Genomic DNA, 19,563 nt, shown 5'->3' on the forward strand with positions numbered 1-19,563 from the left:
TGGGAGGGTCGCCCTGCTCCCCCCCCCCCTCCTCCCCTTTATAGGTTAGGTGGGTCTGTGCAGTCTACACCAAGCCTATAATAATCTCTGAGCCATAAGAATTAGGAGTGTTTCCTTCCCTTGAAATCACTTCTTGCTGACTGTGATCTGAAAGGACTTCTCTGCTCTGGACAGTTAGAAGGGACTTGTTAGAAGGGTCCATTGACCAAATGTTGACAAAATGTCTCCCTGTTGGTGGCTTGGCAGTAAAGGTTAATTTTCCCTGCAGCGGCACCACAGGGAACATTAAAGGGGTACTCTGGGGAAATTAAACATATCCCCTAGCCACATGATAGGGGATAAGTTACTGATCATGGGTGGTCCGCTAGGGGCCTCCCGCAATCTCCTTCATGAGGCTCGATTACTCACTCATCCTTGGCGTGCTCTGACCCCCCATCCCTGAAGACTAGCTTTAGTGACAGCCGCTCAGCCAATCGCTGAGACAGTGCCCCGACTAAGCCGGTGATTGGCTGTTCTGGCAATCACTGAATGAAAGACCCACCGCTATTACCTGGGACCTGTGATAGGATGCATGAAAAGTGGTTTCCTAAACAGGATAACCCCTTTAACAGACTGTTACCTGTTAGGAACCCATCACACTGAAAATAAAGTGACAGCACAATATAGAGCAGGAGGAGTTCAATACATATATTGGAGAAAACATTCAGTGGAACTAGTAATTTATTCATTTAAAGGGGTACACTGGGGAAAAACAAATGTTTTCAAATTGACTTTTGCCAGAAAGTTATTTAAATTTGTAAATAACTTCTATATAAAAATCTTAATCCTTCCAGTACTTGTCAGCTGCTGTATGCACCACAGGAAGTTGAGTTGTTCTTTTCTGTCTGACCACAGTGCTCTCTGCTGCCACCTCTGTCCGTGTCAGGAACTGTCCAGAGCAGAAGAGGTTTGCTATGTGAATAAGCTCCTGCTCTGGACAGTTCCTGACACTGACAGAGGTGTCAGCAGAGAGCACTGTGGTCAGACTGAAAAGAACTACAAAACTTCCTCTGGAGCATACAGCAGCTGATAAGTACTGGGAGGATTAAGATTTTTATATAGAAGTTATTTACAAACCTATATGACTTTCTGCCACCAGCTGATTTGAAGACTTTTTTTTGCCACTGGAGTACCCCTTTAAGCTTCTGAGCATTCTGGGTTTAGGAGTCAAGAAGGTGGTCCTACTCAGGGAGTGACAGCCTTTCTTGTATGAGTATGCATACAGAGCTACCTGTCTTCCACCGTTAGGACCACCCACTGGACTCCTAAACCCAGAATAAGCAGAAGATTTCAATGATTAATTTACTTATTCTACTGAACCTTTTCAGCACAGCTATACGCCAATCTGCTCAGCTCCTCCAGCTCTACAACATACTTTCAGATTGGAGGGTATTTTCATGGTGACATAGAAGACTTGACTATATACTGCTACATTTTGAAGAAGGAATTTAAGATATAATCTTTTTCATTGCATTTCATGAAGGATTCAAAAGCACAGTGGGATGCCAGGTTAAACCTGCTGAGAAAACAGCACGCTTTTAATTTATTTTGGCTATATATATGTATTTGTGGTAATTTATTCTAAAAAGTTTACAATCCTAAAATGCATTATATTTGCCTTTAAAGTTATTTTGCTTGGCCGACGTTCACAAGCTGACCATGGAGAGGCTAAACCCCTAAAAAAAAACAAGGCATGTCCACTGCATCAGGTCAAGAACCCAAATATGTGAGAATTAGGAGAACTCATCCAAATTCCAACAACAAATCAATAATGAAGAAGATAAATGTTATCATTGGTGTTAATTCAACACTCGAGGGGAATAGACAGTGATTTGCAGAATTTTTAGGAGTTCACATATAAACAATGGACCCCTTCTGCGACTGAGCTATAATATGAAATGTTAGCTGCCTTTTTTTGTAACAAAGGGGTACTCCGGTGAAAACCTTCTTTCTTTTAAATCAACTGGTGCCAGAAATCTAAACATATTTGTAAATTACTTCTATTAAACAATCTTAATCCTTCCAGTACTTATTAGCTGCTGAATGCTACAGAGGAAATTCCTTTCTTTTTGGAACACTGATGACATCACAACCACAGTCGCCTTGCAGTGCTGGGGCCTTGGGTTCAAATCCCACTGAGGACAACAATAAATAAATAAAGACTTATTATTATTATAATAATGTCAGCAGAGAGCACTGTGCTCGTGAGCTCGAGGAGCAAATAAGTGCTCGAGCAGCAAATAAGTACAGGAAGGATTACATTTTTTTAATAGAAGTAATTTACAAATCTGTTTAACTTTCCGGAGCCAGTTGATTTAAAAGAAAAAAAAAGGTTTTCACCGGAGTACCCCTTTAAACCAAAAAAGTATTAGAAAAATAATAATAGTAAAAATAATAATATTATTATGTCTTTATTTATATAGCACTTACATTGATTCTTGTTCCTAACAGGTTCAAATTGATCATATCAGTTTGATGATATTGAAATATTATTCTCAGTACCAATATATCCTATTGGTTAATAAGAAGTGTGCATACATTATTTGTTTATAACAGACTATCTACATTGAAAAAATAATTTAAAGGGGTACTCTGCCGCTCAGCGTTTGGAACAAACTGTTCCGAATGCTGGAGCCGGAGCTCATGACATCATAGCCCCACCCTTCATGATGTCACATCTGTCACGCCCCCTCCCATAGACTTGCATTGAGGGGGCCGGCTTGACGTCATGAGGGGTGGGGCTATGACATCACGAGCTCCCGGCTCCAGCATTCGGGACAGTTTGTTCCCCAGTTAAGCACCAGAGTACCCCTTTAAGAACATCTGTACAAATTCAGAAAGTGATACAGATTAGATTAGGAGGGGCAAGGGTTGTAGGTGGAGTAACGGAAGAATGATGCAGGTTGTCACTAATGAATATTTTAAAAAGCCACCTTTATGAACTATAGAATATCCTTTATGATTCTATTATATTGTACACAATACTCTCCTAATTTCTTGTTTAAAGTAAGTGCTAGGAAGGATTTGCTTTGTCCCAAGTTTAATAGGAAAGAAGCTAATTGGTTACACATGTTATGGAACTGCTCACTGATTCAAAGCTATTGGGCTGATATTTTTGAGATAATTGGGAAAAAACTTCAAGTAGATAAGTAGATATGGTTTTTGAACCAAAAACAGCTATAATGGCGTTAAATTTAGAAAGAGTGAAACATAACGTAACGATTATTAAAGGTACTAGGTTTAGCAAAAATGGTCATTTTGAGAAAGTGGATGTCCCCAGAATTACTGCTAAGTGTTTTATTCTGCTTTTTTATATGAATACTTGTTTTGTATTAATCTCATAAAACAAAACTTTTTGAAAGAAACTAAAATTGCCAGTATGTTGTCTTCCAAGTTACTAAAATTGCATTCTTCCACCTTTTAATAGGATTGGCCGGACCCATGGCACTTTTCATCCTCACCCAGTTAAACCGATTTGTAAATTACTTCTACTAAAAAATCAATCCTTCCAGTACTTATCAGCTGCTGTATGCCCCACAGGAAGTTCTTTTCTTTTGGAATTTCCTTTCTGTCTGACCACAGTGCTCTCTGCTGACACTTCTGTCCATTTTAGGAACTGCCCAGAGTAGTAGCAAATCCCCATAGTCAACCTCTCCTTCTCTGGAAAGTTCCAGTCATGGACTAAGGTGTCAGCAGAGAGCACTGTGGTCAGACAGAAAGAAAATCCAAAAAGAAAAGAACTTCCTGTGGAGCATACAGCAGCTGATAAGTACTGGAAGGATTAAGATTTTTTAATAGAAGTCATTATTAATAATTAATCTGTTTAACTTTCTAGCACCAGTTGATTTAAAAAGAAAATGTATTCCAGCTGAGTACCCCATTAAAGGGGTACTCCGGCGCCAAGACATCTTATCCCCTATCCAAAGGATAGGGGATAAGATGCCTGATCGTGGGAGTCCCACTGCTGGGGACCCCCGTGATCTTGCACGCAGCACCCTGTTAGAATCAGTCCCCGGAGCACGTTCGCTCTGGGATTGATTACTGGCAATCACAGGGACGGAGCATTGTGACATCACGCCCCCTCCCATAGACATGAATGGAGGGGGCGTGGCGTGGCATCACGTCACCAGTCCCGGAAAATCGAAGGTTTCCGAAACTGGAGATTCAGCACCCACATTGAATGTGAGTGCTGCAGGGAGATTGCGGGGGGTCTCAGCAGCGGGCCTCCCACGATCAGACATCTTATTCCCTATCCTTTGGATAGGGGATAAAATGTTTTTGCCCGGAATACCCTTTTAAATATTCTTGCACATCCTACTTGTCCTTCTCTACTCTCTTTATGTATCTCGGTGCAGCCACCCACCCTCTGCCAGCATACAGTGGAGGAGGCAGACTCTAATTTCCATTAAGATCTAACATGAGATAGACCACTGACAGACAATAGAGGATATATAGGGAAATGCCTGAAACAGCTGACCAGAGCTCTGGAAAAAAACATCTGGGAATTTGAAGAACTACCACCCCCAGAATAATCACAATGGAGGTTATCATTAATGGGTTGTGCACATAAACCCCCTCTGTGTTACATATGACATTTCCAATATTTAGCGTTTAACTCTAAACGGCTGCCAAAGGCTTGGAAGGGACTTGTGCGTCTCTGTGTAATCCATCAACCAGCCGCATACTGTACTAGTTTCTAATGGACTCTATTATGCTTATTGTATTTTCAGACATCATGTCAAAAATGTATAAGCCATCCATTGCCAGTAACCCACACCCACAGGCTGAATGTGATAATAAAGAAGTAGACCTAGAGATGAAATAATGACTTATATGGTTTTTTTGGTGATTAAACTGAAGTACAAGCAATAGGGTAAGCTATCTGACTGGTAATGTAAGCAGATGTAGCAGAGGGGAAGCCGTAGCGGAATAGCGCCTTGACAAGTGGTTTAGTTGTTCCAGTGGGTAATATGTATTTATAGGGGGGGGGGATGCTTTGCGTGAGGCAGTGGTCAGTCGGGGCTGGAGATAAGGGAAATGGGGGGGGGTCAATAGTTCAAGGGGCGGGGGCTAGAAGGTTACTTAAGGGCTGGTAGGGGAGGAGTTATTTCAGTGGTGGCGGTAAAGATCATACCTGAAAGTTACCACCCACCCTCCCTCTTTTTTTCTTTTCTGGTGTGAGATTTTCTGAGTATGGCAGGAAAAGGGTCCTTGGAGGTGGTATCTCAGGATAAGTTTGGTTATTTACAGTTGGAATGGGCCTCCTGGTGGTGGTGGGGCCCCAGGAGTAATTGGGTACATGCACTAGGTCATGTGGGTGCCTGTGGGCCAGGTGATTGCGGCCATGGGTAATGTGTTTGGTAGTGCATGTGTGGATGAAATGTGGTGGAAGTTACAGAGTGGTTTTTAGTTGCCCTCCAGGGATCCTTTCTAAGTTGGTATACTGTTAATATTGTAAATATTGTTTAAAATGTTAAAATATTTAATAAACGGGCCTTGGGGCCCAATTTTCTCCAGGCATGTGTCAAGTGTCATTTTTGGGTTAAGCAAGTTAGGTACTCCGGTAACAGGAACACAATCTAAAGTCCCTTTAGTCAAGAGCTCTATGACCAAGGTACAGGTGCAGAAATACCACCCATTGCATATTGTTTTGTTTATTTATGTCCAAATTTGCTGCCATTTGGGTTTTGATACCTTTTTTCCCGGCATGTGCAATTGGCTTGATGCTCTGGACTGTAATGTATGTACTGTTTCCCTGGGTATAGAATGCCTAAGTTCTGTAGACATCTTCATCTGAATGACTTGTATATGTGTGGTGTCTGGGGTGTTGCAGTATGTAGCAGGGTCTGGTGGTATTAACCCTGGGGGGGCAAGATGTTGTTAACCCCTTAGTGTTCGGGATGCCAGGATGTGGTTATTCCGGTATGGTAACCACCGTCAACCAACCCAAAAACGGTTTTGTAATAAAAGGAATGTCCACAGCAAGAATTCTGAATAAACTGGAACTTTTACTTGAAATGCTTAGGGAATAGTCTTTACAATTATGCAGTTCCTTCAGAGGCAACCGGGACACAGGATACCTCGCAGGCTTGCTTGGACTTGTAGTTATTGAGATATCTAGGCAGGCCACTGTGCTACTATTATATTCCTTAGCTGAGTAGCAGTCACTGGATTTGTAGAGAGACTTGTAACTCACGCTTTGCTGTTCCTTAGGCTTTGGCCTAGATTAGATAAATTTGCAGTATACAGGACTGCCTGCTTGCTTTTGAGTCCAAGAGACAAGAGAGCTAACAGAGACTACAGCCCCTTATATACTAAGGGGTGGGACTAAAGCCCATTGGTTGCTAATGCCTGGGGTTCCTGTGCCTGTGGGTATATCACATGACCAAGGAAGGTCCTATACATGGTATACGAACTATACAACTTTATACATACAGACAATATGTACACAATGCAAATACATTACATTTAAATGAAGCAACAAGGGGGGAGCCCTGCAGGAGAGCCCTATGGACTCAAAGGACACTTCCTGAGGGTGCTTAAGGAGGGGACAGGACAAGGTCCTGTACAGGGACAGCACAAATGCTTCCTGGCACTATACTAGAATTATCCATCTTATTCCTGACCATATAGAATTCAGCAATGCAACCAGTAGCTACACAAAGAAGTAGCAGTCCATTAGGCTCAAGTAGATGGGTAAATACATGTGAAATTATTTATGTACATCTGCCCTTGCATCCCATACCACTTTTGGAGACGAGCCCTCGGTCAGAAACATTTGTCAGTCCAGTTTTTTTTTGTTGCCAGGCCTGGGTTCTTTATTGAAAAATAATGAATCTGGAGATCTGTCTGATGTTTCCTCTAAAGAAGAAAATGTACTATTAGAAGCCTAAACGTCATAGGTCGTAATAAAATGTTAAAGTTATTGTGGCCCTCAACTTTCATTAGCTGTTGGCCAAAGGCTTGTACTACCCCTCATACCTTCCCTATACACACGCATGATTAGTTTGGCCAAGCGTGCATGTGTTCTCAATGAGGAAAGTAGTAATAAGCCAGTGCCTGACACCCTTGACTGCAGCTTACCTCCCTTAAAGGGGTATTCCAGGAATTATTTTGATTTGACTGTACTACATGGGCTGTAAAGTTAGTGTAGTTCATAATATAGTGTCTGTACCTGTGTTCCATGGTGGTCTCACAATTCTTATGTGATTTTCACCTCACTTTTTATTTTTAACATCACTAGTCATGTGTGCAAAAGGGAGCCTGTCCTGCTTCAATGGGTGGAGCGACCGCTGGGTGGGAGGGAGATCATTCTGCAACTAATTGTATTTTTTACAACAGCTGGAGGCACCCTAGTTAGAAAACACTGATCTTTTGAATGGAATGCAGCTCATTTGTGTTTCAATGGGTGGGGTGGCTGATGTGTGGGAGGGAGGAAAGTGACCTTACACTTACAAACAAGGATCTATGGAATATGTAGTTTGAGAGAAGGAACTCCAACATTAAATAACCAGTTTACAAAATAACACAGGGCTAGGGTAATCTCACTGTCACGATGCCGGCTGGCAGGAGGTGGATCCTCTGTGCCAGAGAGGGATTGGCGTGGACCGTGCTAGTGGATCGGTTCTAAGTCACTACTGGTATTCACCAGAGCCCGCCGCAAAGCGGGATGGTCTTGCTGCGGCGGTAGTGACCAGGTCGTATCCACTAGCAACGGCTCAACCTCTCTGACTGCTGAAGATAGGCGCGGTACAAGGGAGTAGACAGAAGCAAGGTCGGACGTAGCAGAAGGTCGGGGCAGGCAGCAAGGATCGTAGTCAGGGGCAACGGCAGGAGGTCTGGAACACAGGCTAAGAACACACAAGGGAACGCTTTCACTAGGCACAAGGGCAACAAGATCCGGCGAGGGAGTGCAGGGGAAGTGAGGTATATATATGGAGTGCACAGGTGAACACACTAATTAGAACCACTGCGCCAATCAGCGGCGCAGTGGCCCTTTAAATCGCAGAGACCCGGCGCGCGCGCGCCCTAGGGAGCGGGGCCGCGCGCGCCGGGACAGGACCGACGGAGAGCGAGTCAGGTACGGGAGCCGGGGTGCGCATCGCGAGCGGGCGCCACCCGCATCGCGAATCGCATCCCGGCTGGAGGCGGTATCGCAGCGCACCCGGTCAGTGGATCTGACCGGGGCGCTGCAGTAACGAGAGTGTAGCGAGCGCTCCGGGGAGGAGCGGGGACCCGGAGCGCTCGGCGTAACACTCACAACATAGCCATTTAGCCCCAAGACAAGGGCAGGTCCTTCCTAAGCATGTCCATTACTGTCTGCCAGGTATGTACTAAAATCACCTTATGGTGGCTAACCCCTTTAAGAACAAAATAAATGAATGTTAAAATTCATCATGCGTCACTCTTCTTTCCCCTGGTATCATCTCTTGGAAAAGAGTCAGCACATCCTCAAAACACATAAGATAGCCAGCCAATCCCACCCACATTACCACATTCGGTAGAGGTGTATAGGCATTCTTTGTCATTTTATTCCATATTTCCAAATAAAAATCTGTTTGACAATGTAACCAGGCCAACTGGTAATACAAACATAATTTGGCTCTACAGCAGTCTTCTTATCAGAGTCCAAACTGTGGCCACCAATACTCATGTAACCCCAGGACTTACAGTAGGGCAGAATTGTATAGAAAACAGACAGTTGTAAGACAAAACATAAAAAGGACTTCTCAGTGCTGACAGACATAAATAACAAGAATAGCAACTCACCAATAGACTACAGAAACTGATGGAGATCATGATGATGATGAGGAAAATAAGGTTGATGACAATTGGGTAGTGAAATAATGAATCATGATGAAGTCACAAAATAAAGAAGATGATGATAATGAACAGGAACAATCTTTTCCCTTGATCTATTTCTTAAAAATGAACTGATCATGCAATATTTGTAGGGACAGTGAGGCTTAATAGTGTCTGATGTTAACCTTGTTATGCACATCAGCCCTAGCAGAGCAACAAGCAGCCACTAGGACCCACTAAATCAGGAAATTAAATCCGAATTAGAAACACTTAAAATACAGACACTATGACCAAATAAGAAAAGAAAGGTGAACCAAGAACAAAGAAGACTAGAGCAAAGTACTAAAAAAAAAAAACTCACAAGGAATGCTGAAAAACACAAAAACACATGTAGGCCCTACTTTATAATCTGCACCATAATGGAAAAGTCAGGAAGGCTAACCGATCAGGAAGTCTATTGTAAAGTAGTTTTGAGCCGAGCTATCATATTCAGTAACAGATCAGATATGAGACAGTTACATAGCAACATTCCCAAAACAAACTAATAGACAGGACAAGACAATAGCAGGAGGGTTCCCGCTATTCCTAACAGACATGATCATTATGGGAGATTTTGACTCCCCGTACCTCTGTTGCTGGTGTCTGTCTCTTCATGTCGGGTAGCTTTGTAGTAAGTGACTCCTCGTATGACCACTGGTTGTTGATGTACAGGAGATCTAGGTTTAGGTGTAGGCTGGGACAAAGCGGGTTTGGATTTAGTGTTCTCTTTCTTTGCTTTCTCGGTTTTTTGTGGCTTCTCCTTTGTGACCTTAGACTTTTCTCCGGGATTTTTCTTGTTTGGAAATTTAACATCTTTTACTTTGGCTCCTGCTGTGTCCTGAAAAACAGCAGAAAAACTTGACTGTAAAATGTGTAAAGATTTACAATATACAATTGTTTTACCTAGGTTTAAAGGGTATTCCTGTAGAAATTTACAATTTTTTTTTAATCAACTGGTGCCAGAAAGTTAAGCAGATTTGTAAAATTACTTTTATTAAAAAAAAAATAGAAATCCTTCCAGTACTTATCAGCTGCTGTATGCTCCAGAGGAAGTTCTTTTCTTTTTGATTTTTTTCTGTCTGACCTTACTGCTCTCTGATGACACATCTGTCCATGTCAGGAACTGTCCACAGTAGGAGCAAATCCCCTTAGCAAACCTCTCCTACTCTGGACAGTTCCAGACATAAACAGAGGTGTCAGCAGAGAGCACTGTGGTCAGGCTGGAAGGGAATCCAAAAAGAAAAGAACTTCCTGTGGAGCATACAGCAGCTGATAAGTACTGGAAGGATTCAGATGTTTAAATAGGAGTAATTTACTAATCTGTTTAACTTCATGGCACCGTTCGATTTAAAAAAAAAAAAAAAAAAAAAAAAGTTTTCCACTGGATTACCCCTTTAAGTCCTCTAAGGCGTTGCACAAGAATTGCAACTATTAATCACTTAATCACATTTCCATTAATCTTTAGACCCTATACTTTCATGTTATCTCAAAACAAGTTTAAGGTTCATCGAATCTGCAATTTTGGTACTCATGAAAGTCTATATGTCTCTGCCACATAAAGAAAGCATACAGTACACACACAGTGGAGAGCAGAAAAAAACATCTCACCTCCTCCCAACTCAGTGCACGGAAACATCCGTTTCTGGAAATGTGTTAAAAATACGGACAATCTAGCACTTAAAGGGGTACTCCGGCGCTTAGACATCTTATCCCCTATCCAAAGAATAGGGGATAAGATGCCTGATCGCGGGGGTCCCGCCGCTGGAGGATGCCTGATCACGGGGGTCCAACTGCTGTATGCTACAGAGGAAATTCTTTTGTGTTTGGATTTCTTTTCTGTCTGACCATAGTGCTCTCTGCTGACACCTCTGCCCATGTCAGGAACTGTCCAGTGTAGGAGCAAATCCCCATAGCAAACCTCTCCTGTTCTGGCCAGTTCCTGACATGGACAGAGGTGTCAGCAGAGAGCACTGTGGTCAGACAGAAAAGGAATCCAAAAATAAAAGAACTTCATGTAAAGCATACAACAGCTGATAAGTACTGTAAGGATTAAGATGTTTAAATAGGAATAATTTAAAAATTAATTAAGAATTAAGAATCATTTTTTACTTTATGGCACCAGTTGATAAAAAAAAAATGTTTTCCACTGGAGTACCCCTTTAAGCCCTCTAAGGGCTTGCACAAGAATTGCAACTATCCATTGGAGAGGACAGCGGTTCCCACCTCTAGAACCCTGTCTATCAAGAGAGCAATGGTCCCACGTCCTCCATTTTATTAAAACAAGAGAAGTGGAGTACTGCTCTTCATTCATACAGGAAAGGAGTAAAAGTCACCCCCATTCTGGTGATCAGTGGATGTCCCAGAGGAGAGACCTCCCATGATCAGACATTTGTTATCTATCCCGTGGATAGATAGTCAGTTGAGATTCTGGGACAACCACTTTAGGCTGGATTTCTACTTGACAGGTTTTTGGAAAACTTCCACTGCAGTTTTTGAGCTGAAGCCAGAAATGGACCCATGAAGAAGTCTAAGTCCTTCCTTCATATTTCCCATTCCTTTTAAATCCATTTCTGGCTTTGGCTCAAAAACTGCAGTGGCCTTAAAAAAGGGTACTCCGTTAAAAAACACATTTTTAAAATCAACTTGTGCTAGAAAGTTAAAGAGATTTGTAAATTACTTCTATTTAAAAATCTTAACCCATTCAGTACTTATCAGCTGCTGTATTTGCTCTAGAGGAAGTTGTGTAGTTCTTTCTGTCTGACCACAGTTCTTTTCAGTCTGACCACAGTGCTCTCTTCTGACACCTCTGTCCATGTCGGGAATTGTCCAGAGCAGGAACAAATCCCCATAGCAAACCTCTCCTGTTCTGGACAGTTCCTGACATGGACAGAGGTTTCAGCAGAGAGCACTGTGGTCAGACTGAAAATAACTTTACAGCTTCCTCTGTAGCATACAGAATCTGATAAGTACTGGAAGGATTAAGATTTTTATATAGAAGTAATTTACAAATCTGTTTAGCTTTCTGGCACCAGTTGATTAGAAATTTTTCTTCCACTGGAGTACCCCTTTAAAAGGACCATTCCCCCTATGGAATCTCTACCCAGAGATATTCTGAAAAGAGATTCAGTCTGCAGCAGGCGCTACTGAAATCCATCGTGCTAGGACCAAGTGCATATTCCATTGATGTCAATGCAGTCAGAGTGGATTTCCATAGAAAGAATAAACATATTCATTCTTTTGGAAGAGTCCAGAATTTGAATTTCCCCAGCGATGTTCTGAAGTGTGCACGGGGCAGTAAAATCCCATTAAAGACAATGAGGGGCTGCTGCAACAGAATTTTGAGCAGAATTCTCCACTGGGAAATTCCATAATGTGAACATCATTGATAAAATTTGAAAGAAAATGTGAATGTACTCTTACTGTCATGGCCTCCTTGCTGAGCTCTACATAATCCATACACATTCTACTCACTCTTAAAGGGGTACTCCAGTGGAAAACAAAAAAATTTCAAATCGACTGGTGCTAGAAAGTAATACAGATTTTTAAGTTACTTCTTATAAAAAAAAATCTTATTCCTTCCAGTACTTATCAGCTGCTCTATGCTCCAGAAGTGAAGTGAAGTTGTTTTCAGTCTGACCATAGTGCTCTCTGCTTACACCTCTGTCCATGTCAGGAAATATCCAGAGCAGGAGAGGTTTGCTTTGGGGACTTTCTTCTACCTTGAACAGTTCCTGACACAGACAGAGGTGTCAGCATAGAGCACTGTAGTCAGACAGAAATAAACTCCATAACTTCCTTTGGATCATACAGCAACTGATAAGTACTGGACGGATTAAGATTTTTTAATAGAAGTAATTTACAAATCTGTATAATTTTCTGGCACCAGTTGATTTTGAAAAAAAAATAAAAAAATAGGGATTAAAAAAATAAATAAAAATTAATAAATAAAAAGATGGTTTTCCACCCGAGTACCCCTTTAATATAATTTATATAGCACCAACATATTCCAATGTTACCATTGGTGGGAGACACCAGTACTAACCACTCTGCCACCATGCTGCCCACCCTCTCTTTATAATTACCTGTACTTTATTTTCTGGGGCATCTTTTTGGAGCAGTTGGTATCCCAGGTTTGAAATCTCCTTCTTGATACTCATCATAATGTCAGAATAGTTGTCGTACTTCTTCATCTGGTTTGAAAGGTTCATGACACTTTCCTTCATGAAGTCATTCTCTCTGGTTAGGTTTGTCTTGATCGTCTAGAATCATGAAAATGAAGTGTTTGTTATCATAGTAAGGCTATGTTCACACAGTGGAATGTCTGCACAGAAAATTTCCGTGCAGACATTCCACAGACCGCAGAACTCCGGCAAAACATGCAGGCGCTAGGACCGCTCGTAAATGCGCCATCCCATAGACAATAATGCATTTCCGAGCAGAATCTGCAAAAACATTGAACAGGTTTGTTGTTTTTGCGGAAAGCAGAATCAGGAAATTCTGCCGTGTAAACAGAGCAGCAGAATCCCATTAAAATCAATGGAACTCTGCTGCTGCGTAATGTCCATGAGGAATATACATATGGAATTTCGCTTGGATTTTCTGCCGTGTAAACATACCCTTAAACTCCATCTGGGCAGCTGGGTCTCTGATCTCTCTATGAGATCTACTATACTGTTTACATTAACCATGTGGGCTCCATATGTTCAAAGGAATCATTGCATTGTGCTAAAGCTAGCATAAAATAATAATAATAATTATGTTTTTGAACTCCTCAAATAACTATTATTCATGTGTTTGGTACAATAAATCAGAATAAATGACAGTACATTGTACAAATCCAATGCCAATGTACAAAGGAGTCAAGTGTGTAAGTTTTGTGACATCACATTAAACCATATGGAGCTTTCTATAGAAATGCATGTAAACCTACTCCGTTATCTTAAAAGGGGTTCTCTGGGACTACAAAAGTAATAACTAGAGATGAGCGAACTTACAGTAAATTCGATTCGTCACGAACTTCTCGGCTTGGCAGTTGATGGTTTATCCTGCATAAAGGAGTTCAGCTTTCAGGTGCTCCGGTGGGCTGGAAAAGGTGTATACAGTCGTAGGAACGAGTCTCCTAAGACTGTATCCACCTTTTCCAGCCCACGGGAGCACCTGAAAGCTGAACTCATTTATGCAGGATAAATCATCAACTGCCGAGCTGAGAAGTTTGTGACGAATCGAATTTACTGTAAGTTCGCTCATCTCTAGTAATAACTTTTCCTTAGCTGGGGTTACTACGCTCATCATCAGCTCGTGAAGGCGCCGCTGATCTCCACCAATCCCTACATCCCATTTACCATTTTGAAAAGTTATATAACTTTCTACTTCTGCTTTGTGCTTCAGCGCCAAACAATTTCCAAAATGTGCTATCGATAGATAAAAAAAACAAACATTCTTGTTCACATCTAGATCTATATCTAGTCTTTACATAAGAGGTGAATACATTATATTATGCCTGGATAATCCTCTGTAGCAAACCAACAGCAGTTGATGAAATTTTTGGCTCTTAGAATTATGCCTAGATCAATGTTTCCCAGCTAGGGTGCCTCCAGCTGTTGCAAAACTGCAACACCCAGCATTCCCGGACAGCCAGAGGCTGAAAAAAGGATGTGGGGATGCTACTTAGGTATTGCTATGTATAGGACAGAGAGAAAGTCTGGGCTCCTTTAGAGGGTTCATACTGTGCTTTCTCATCTCTGACCACCCATAGACATCCTCATCATCATTAATATCAGTGGGTCACTGCTTAGACCAGAGCTGCTGCTGTCCTGCTGTTTTCCTTGCTGCTCTTATAGCACCTTGCAAAGCCAGTGCATCAATTCTCCCCTTCCCCACATTCCCCCTATAGTGCTGTACTATAAATCACCCCCAGCCTGTTCAATCCAGGGCACTTTCTCCAGCACTATGTCATGGCATAGCAGAGTGGAGAAGGTGGTGTTCTGTGATTGGCCAGACAAGCAAGGGAAAGAAAGTCCCTGTATGAGTACTGCTGCCAAGCACTTGAGCTTTGGTTCCAACCCCTGAAATGAAATGAATGCGAAATAGCTGCACTTAATATCCTGTCACCACACTGAAGGGTCATTGTAACAAAAATCTGCACATAATATGCAGATTTTTTTTTAATTCTTTTGAGAATATATTTTAATAGAAATTCCCTTTTTTGCTCGACCATAGGGGCTGAAATATGTTCACCACCTGTGCTAAGCCGGTCATAACACTTTGTTTAAAAAAGGTAAAGAAAGGGTTACAAAAATGCTTGCACATGGTGACTACTTGTTTGAGTAACTAAAAACAAGATAAAACACTACTTCTTAGTTAACTGTAAAAGACAAACAGGAGCGGCACTGAAATACTGAATTCTATTAAATTGTTTCAGAAATCTCTTACGCAGTGACTACTCGTGATATACAACCTATACAGCATGTTTATCAGACGGGTGGTAACCTCAAAGTCAATCCTACCTCCTCCAGATTGTTCATCTGGGCCACCACTTTATTGATGTAGGAATGCACTTTCATCAGGTCCATGCTGTACAGAGTTCCTTCCAGGAGGTCCACCATAGACTGCAGCTGAGAAAAGAAGAAAAAAAAATGTCAACCTTAACTATATTTATCCATCATCTCAGCTTAAAGCGTACCTGTCAGATAAACCCACCCTCCCCCCACCAAAAAAAAAAAGAAAAACTGTTATATGTTGCTCATTACCTCATCCTGATCATTTGCATATAATTATTATGTGCCTATGACCTATATTTCTCTCAGAATTACCTTTACTTTTTACTTGCCATCATTTGCTCAGTGAGGTTTTTGTCCATGCAGAAGCATGGGGCATGTCCCTCTCTTCTTCTCACTGTGTGACTCCTTCCCCTCCTCACCCTAACTCGCACTTCTCTGATTCAAAGAGACCCTGGACCTGCCTGCAGCCCTGTCAATCACTCATGGTGTCCATGACATGTCTATGACCACTGGACATTGCTGGACTGGTATGTGTCCCAGCAGGCAGGGGAACCCCTAGTGGCCACTTTTTTGACTACCTTTTTCTGTATGAAATACTGAAAAATTTCTGATGAAAGCAATTGTAACATACCAAAAGTTATTGTATCTGCCAGTGCCCATTTAAGCATTATTTAATGGTAACAGGCCACAGTACGAATATATCAGATACCATGGACTCATGGTGAGTAATGCAACAAGAAATAGAACATGCCATAATTGCTATTGGGGGCACAATATCAGCCTAAGGTGAGCTATTGCAGTTCAGTATGATACAAATCCCAAATTTTGCCATATGCAACTGTGGTGGCACAGTACGTGAGGTGTTACCCCATACCCTTGCTGCCCCCTTTCAGTGTCCCTGGGCTCCCTTGTACTTGTTTACCCCCTGTACATATGTTCTGCATTGTAATGTATTATAAAATGTAATGTTGCTTTAAGAGTTGTACCATGTGATATGTCATGTGACTGTTACCCAGGAGGTACCAGTGGCCAGGTGGCCCCAAGAGTGACCTATGGGCTCCCTGCTAGTCTCCCCCATATAAGCCCTGGGTAGAGCTCGCTCTCTTTTGCTCTTTGGAGATATGGTCAGTCGTGCCTAGTGTATGTGTCCAGAGTCATTGGAGGCCTCAAGTCAAGTCTGCAACCACAGTCAAATGCAAGTAAGCCGCAGTCATAGCTTTGTCAGTCTTCAGTCAAGTCAGTCCCTGTCATCTTTCGAGTCAGCGTGTCCTGCATTACATTGTCCAGTTCTACTACAAGTCCCAGCACTGTCACCTCCGTGGGCCCTGGTTGAACTATATAGACTCCATCTGTCTACCCTGAGTAAAGCTACTGTTATCCATAACTTTGTGTCGGAGTCATTATTGCCCCCTGTGCCTAGCCCAGGAACTAGCAGAATACCGTAGGGTGGTATCGAGGATAAACTACGCCCTGGCGTCACGAATACAAGGGGTTAATGCCATCTGCCCCTAGTGTTACAACCCTCTACCCTCATCACATCCAGTTACCACACAACAGCCTATATATAGTACTATATACGTACTGTAATATGATCTTTGGCTTGAGTCCTCATATAGTACTTTCTAAGCATCACAATGTAAATGTGAGCACGAGTACTAATATGGTTGTATGAATTAACTTAAATATAACGCAGCAGTGCAAAAAGAAATGAATGGACAGAGGAAGAGGCCGGAAGAAGTTCCATGCCAAAACGATACGGACGTTGCCTCGAGTAACCCGCGTCTCACCTCTACCTCCCCACCTGTCTGCACCATCCATGTTTACGTGATGTAACAAGAATTGACAATAAAGAATTCAGATTTTATTGGACATCTGGTGAGTGACCCGCATCCATTCATTTCTTTTTACACACGAATTTTCGCATGAAAAAAAAAAAAAAAAAAAAACGAACATAGCGAATATGCAAATTTCGCAAGCATAGGATGAATATTTGTCCATAAATTTGCGAAATACCGCAAATTCTAATATGGCCCCTGCCGCTCATCACTAAATCAGACCTCTTATCCCCTATTCTTTGGATGGGGGATAATATGTCTTTGGCCTGGAATACCCCTTTAACTAATTCCTCATATGAAACTGGAAAACCATCTCAGTCTGAGAATTAGGAATGTGAAACAATTTCATAGAGGGCTTCAGTATGGAAGGAGCAGGGAGAGTTACATGGGGTCGCCCTTTTCAGAACAGGAGCTTTGTGGAAAAAATGCAGAGCAGCAATGAAGGACAGCATTTCTGGTTGAACCCCCATTTCTTCACAGCACCCTCCTGTACTGATCACAACGGAGGTGTTCACTTTAGGCAAAACGCGTGACATTGGGGTTGATGTCCCTGCCTGTGCAAGATACTGGTGACCTGCAGGAAGGTGACAAACTCCTTGGTTGGGCAAGTCAGGATTGTTATTTGCTCAGCCCTATATTTTTGTATTGAATTTTGAAACTATTCCCTGCATATTTGGTTAGGGTTTTTTAGACATGTCCATTAAAATTAATATTTATATATTTTTTTCAGCCATTCATGAACAGCCCAAGTCCACCAGAGCAAAAACTTTGCTTAATAGCAGCTCTCTGCTTTGTCTGAGGGGGGTCCCAATCAGGAGAACCCAATCTATCGTGTCCATATGCCCTAAGTGCATATGTATAGGGTTTCTCCTGGTGTTCAAGGGGTACTCCGCCCCTAGACATCTTATCCCCTATCCAAAAGGATAGGGGATAAGATGTCAGATCGCGGGGGTCCAGCCACTGGGGACCCCGGGATCCTGGCTGCAGCACCCACCTGTTGCAGCCTCCGGAAAAGCTGGAGGCTTTGGCTCCCGATCACGGGGATGTGAGATCGTGACATCATGACTCCGCCCCTGTGTGACGTCACACCCCGTCCCTCAATGCAAGTTTATGGGAGGGGGCGTGACAGCCACCACGCCCCCTCCCATAGACTTGCATTGAGGGGGCGGGGCGTGACATCACACGGGGGCTGAGTCATGATGTCACGATCTCACATCACCGTGGTCGTGAGGCATTAGGATGAGAGCCTCCAGCGCTGCCGGAAGCTGCAACAGGTGGGTGCTGCAGCCAGGATCCCGGGGTCCTTTCGATAGGGGATAAGATGTCTAGGGGCGGAGTATCCCTTTAACTATGCAGCTGACCTGGCCTTATTCTCCATCTGTCTTCTACTGCTACCAATGTTGTTCGACTGATAGGGAGGCTAGGAGGGAGGTGCCTTGTAAGATTTTGGAGAATGTGGAGTTAACACATTTTTCTTGCACAGGTGACCCTTGTTACTAGAGATGAGCGAACTTACAGTAAATTTGATTCGTCACAAACTTCTCGGCTCGGCAGTTGATGACTTTTCCTGCGTAAATTAGTTCAGCCTTCAGGTGCTCTGGTGGGCTGGAAAAGGTGGAAACATTCCTAGGAAAGAGTCTCCTAGGACTGTATCCACCTTTTCCAGCCCACCGGAGCACCGGAAAACTGAACTAATTTATGCAGGAAAAGTCATCAACTGCCGAGCCGAGAAGTTCGTGACCAATCGAATTTACTGTAAGTTCGCTCATCTCTACTTGTTACATGTGTCTGCCTCTAGTGTATGAGCAGCCGAATACTTTAAATAATAAAATATGCAAAAGAACAGTAATACTGTCCTTAAGTGTGGTCTCATGTAAAATAAATGGTTATGTACAAAAGAAATAAGGATATAAAAACATATAATGGGAAAAATATGGTAGTGATGCTACTGTACACAAAAGGATATTCTATTATAACTACTGGGCTAAAAGTTGAAGTGAATATGTAACCAATCAGTCTAGTCTTAAAGGGGTACTCCAGTGGTAAACAACATTTTTCAAATCAACTGGTGCCAGAAAGTGAAACAAATGTATAAATTACTTCTATTTAAATATCTTAATCCTTCCAGTACTTATCAGCTGCTGTATACTCCAGAGGAAGTTGAATTGTTCTTCTCTGTCTGACCACAGTGCACTTTGCTGACACCACTGTCCGTGTCAGGAACTGTCCAGGGAACAAACCAATCCCTATAGCAAACCTCTCCTTCTCTGGACAGTCCCTGACACGGACAGGCGTGGCAGCAGAGAGCACTGTGGTCAGACTAAAAAGAACTACACAACTTCCCCTGG

General features: G+C 42.4%; 1 protein-coding gene and 1 long non-coding RNA gene across 4 annotated transcripts in view; one reads left to right on the forward strand and one right to left on the reverse strand.

The window, feature by feature from the left end:
• The window catches only part of LOC130291355 (uncharacterized), a 68,730-nt gene extending 63,755 nt beyond the window's left edge, over nucleotides 1-4,975 (forward strand). For all 3 annotated transcript variants that reach the window (XR_008847903.1, XR_008847905.1, XR_008847902.1), the window contains one exon: nucleotides 4,770-4,975. This is a non-coding gene — a long non-coding RNA (uncharacterized LOC130291355). The remainder of the gene's footprint in view (nucleotides 1-4,769) is intronic.
• OLFML2A (olfactomedin like 2A) overlaps nucleotides 1-19,563 on the reverse strand; it is a 109,771-nt gene that overhangs the window by 32,236 nt on the left and 57,972 nt on the right. Inside the window, exons 3-5 of the mRNA XM_056540025.1 lie at nucleotides 15,387-15,494; nucleotides 12,963-13,139; nucleotides 9,469-9,718 (exon numbers count right to left, since the gene is read on the reverse strand). Coding sequence (XP_056396000.1) covers nucleotides 9,469-9,718; nucleotides 12,963-13,139; nucleotides 15,387-15,494 — 535 coding nt within the window. The remainder of the gene's footprint in view (nucleotides 1-9,468; nucleotides 9,719-12,962; nucleotides 13,140-15,386; nucleotides 15,495-19,563) is intronic.

The sequence above is a fragment of the Hyla sarda genome, chromosome 9, assembly GCF_029499605.1.
Source record: "Hyla sarda isolate aHylSar1 chromosome 9, aHylSar1.hap1, whole genome shotgun sequence".
In the NCBI taxonomy this organism is placed as follows: domain Eukaryota; kingdom Metazoa; phylum Chordata; class Amphibia; order Anura; family Hylidae; genus Hyla; species Hyla sarda.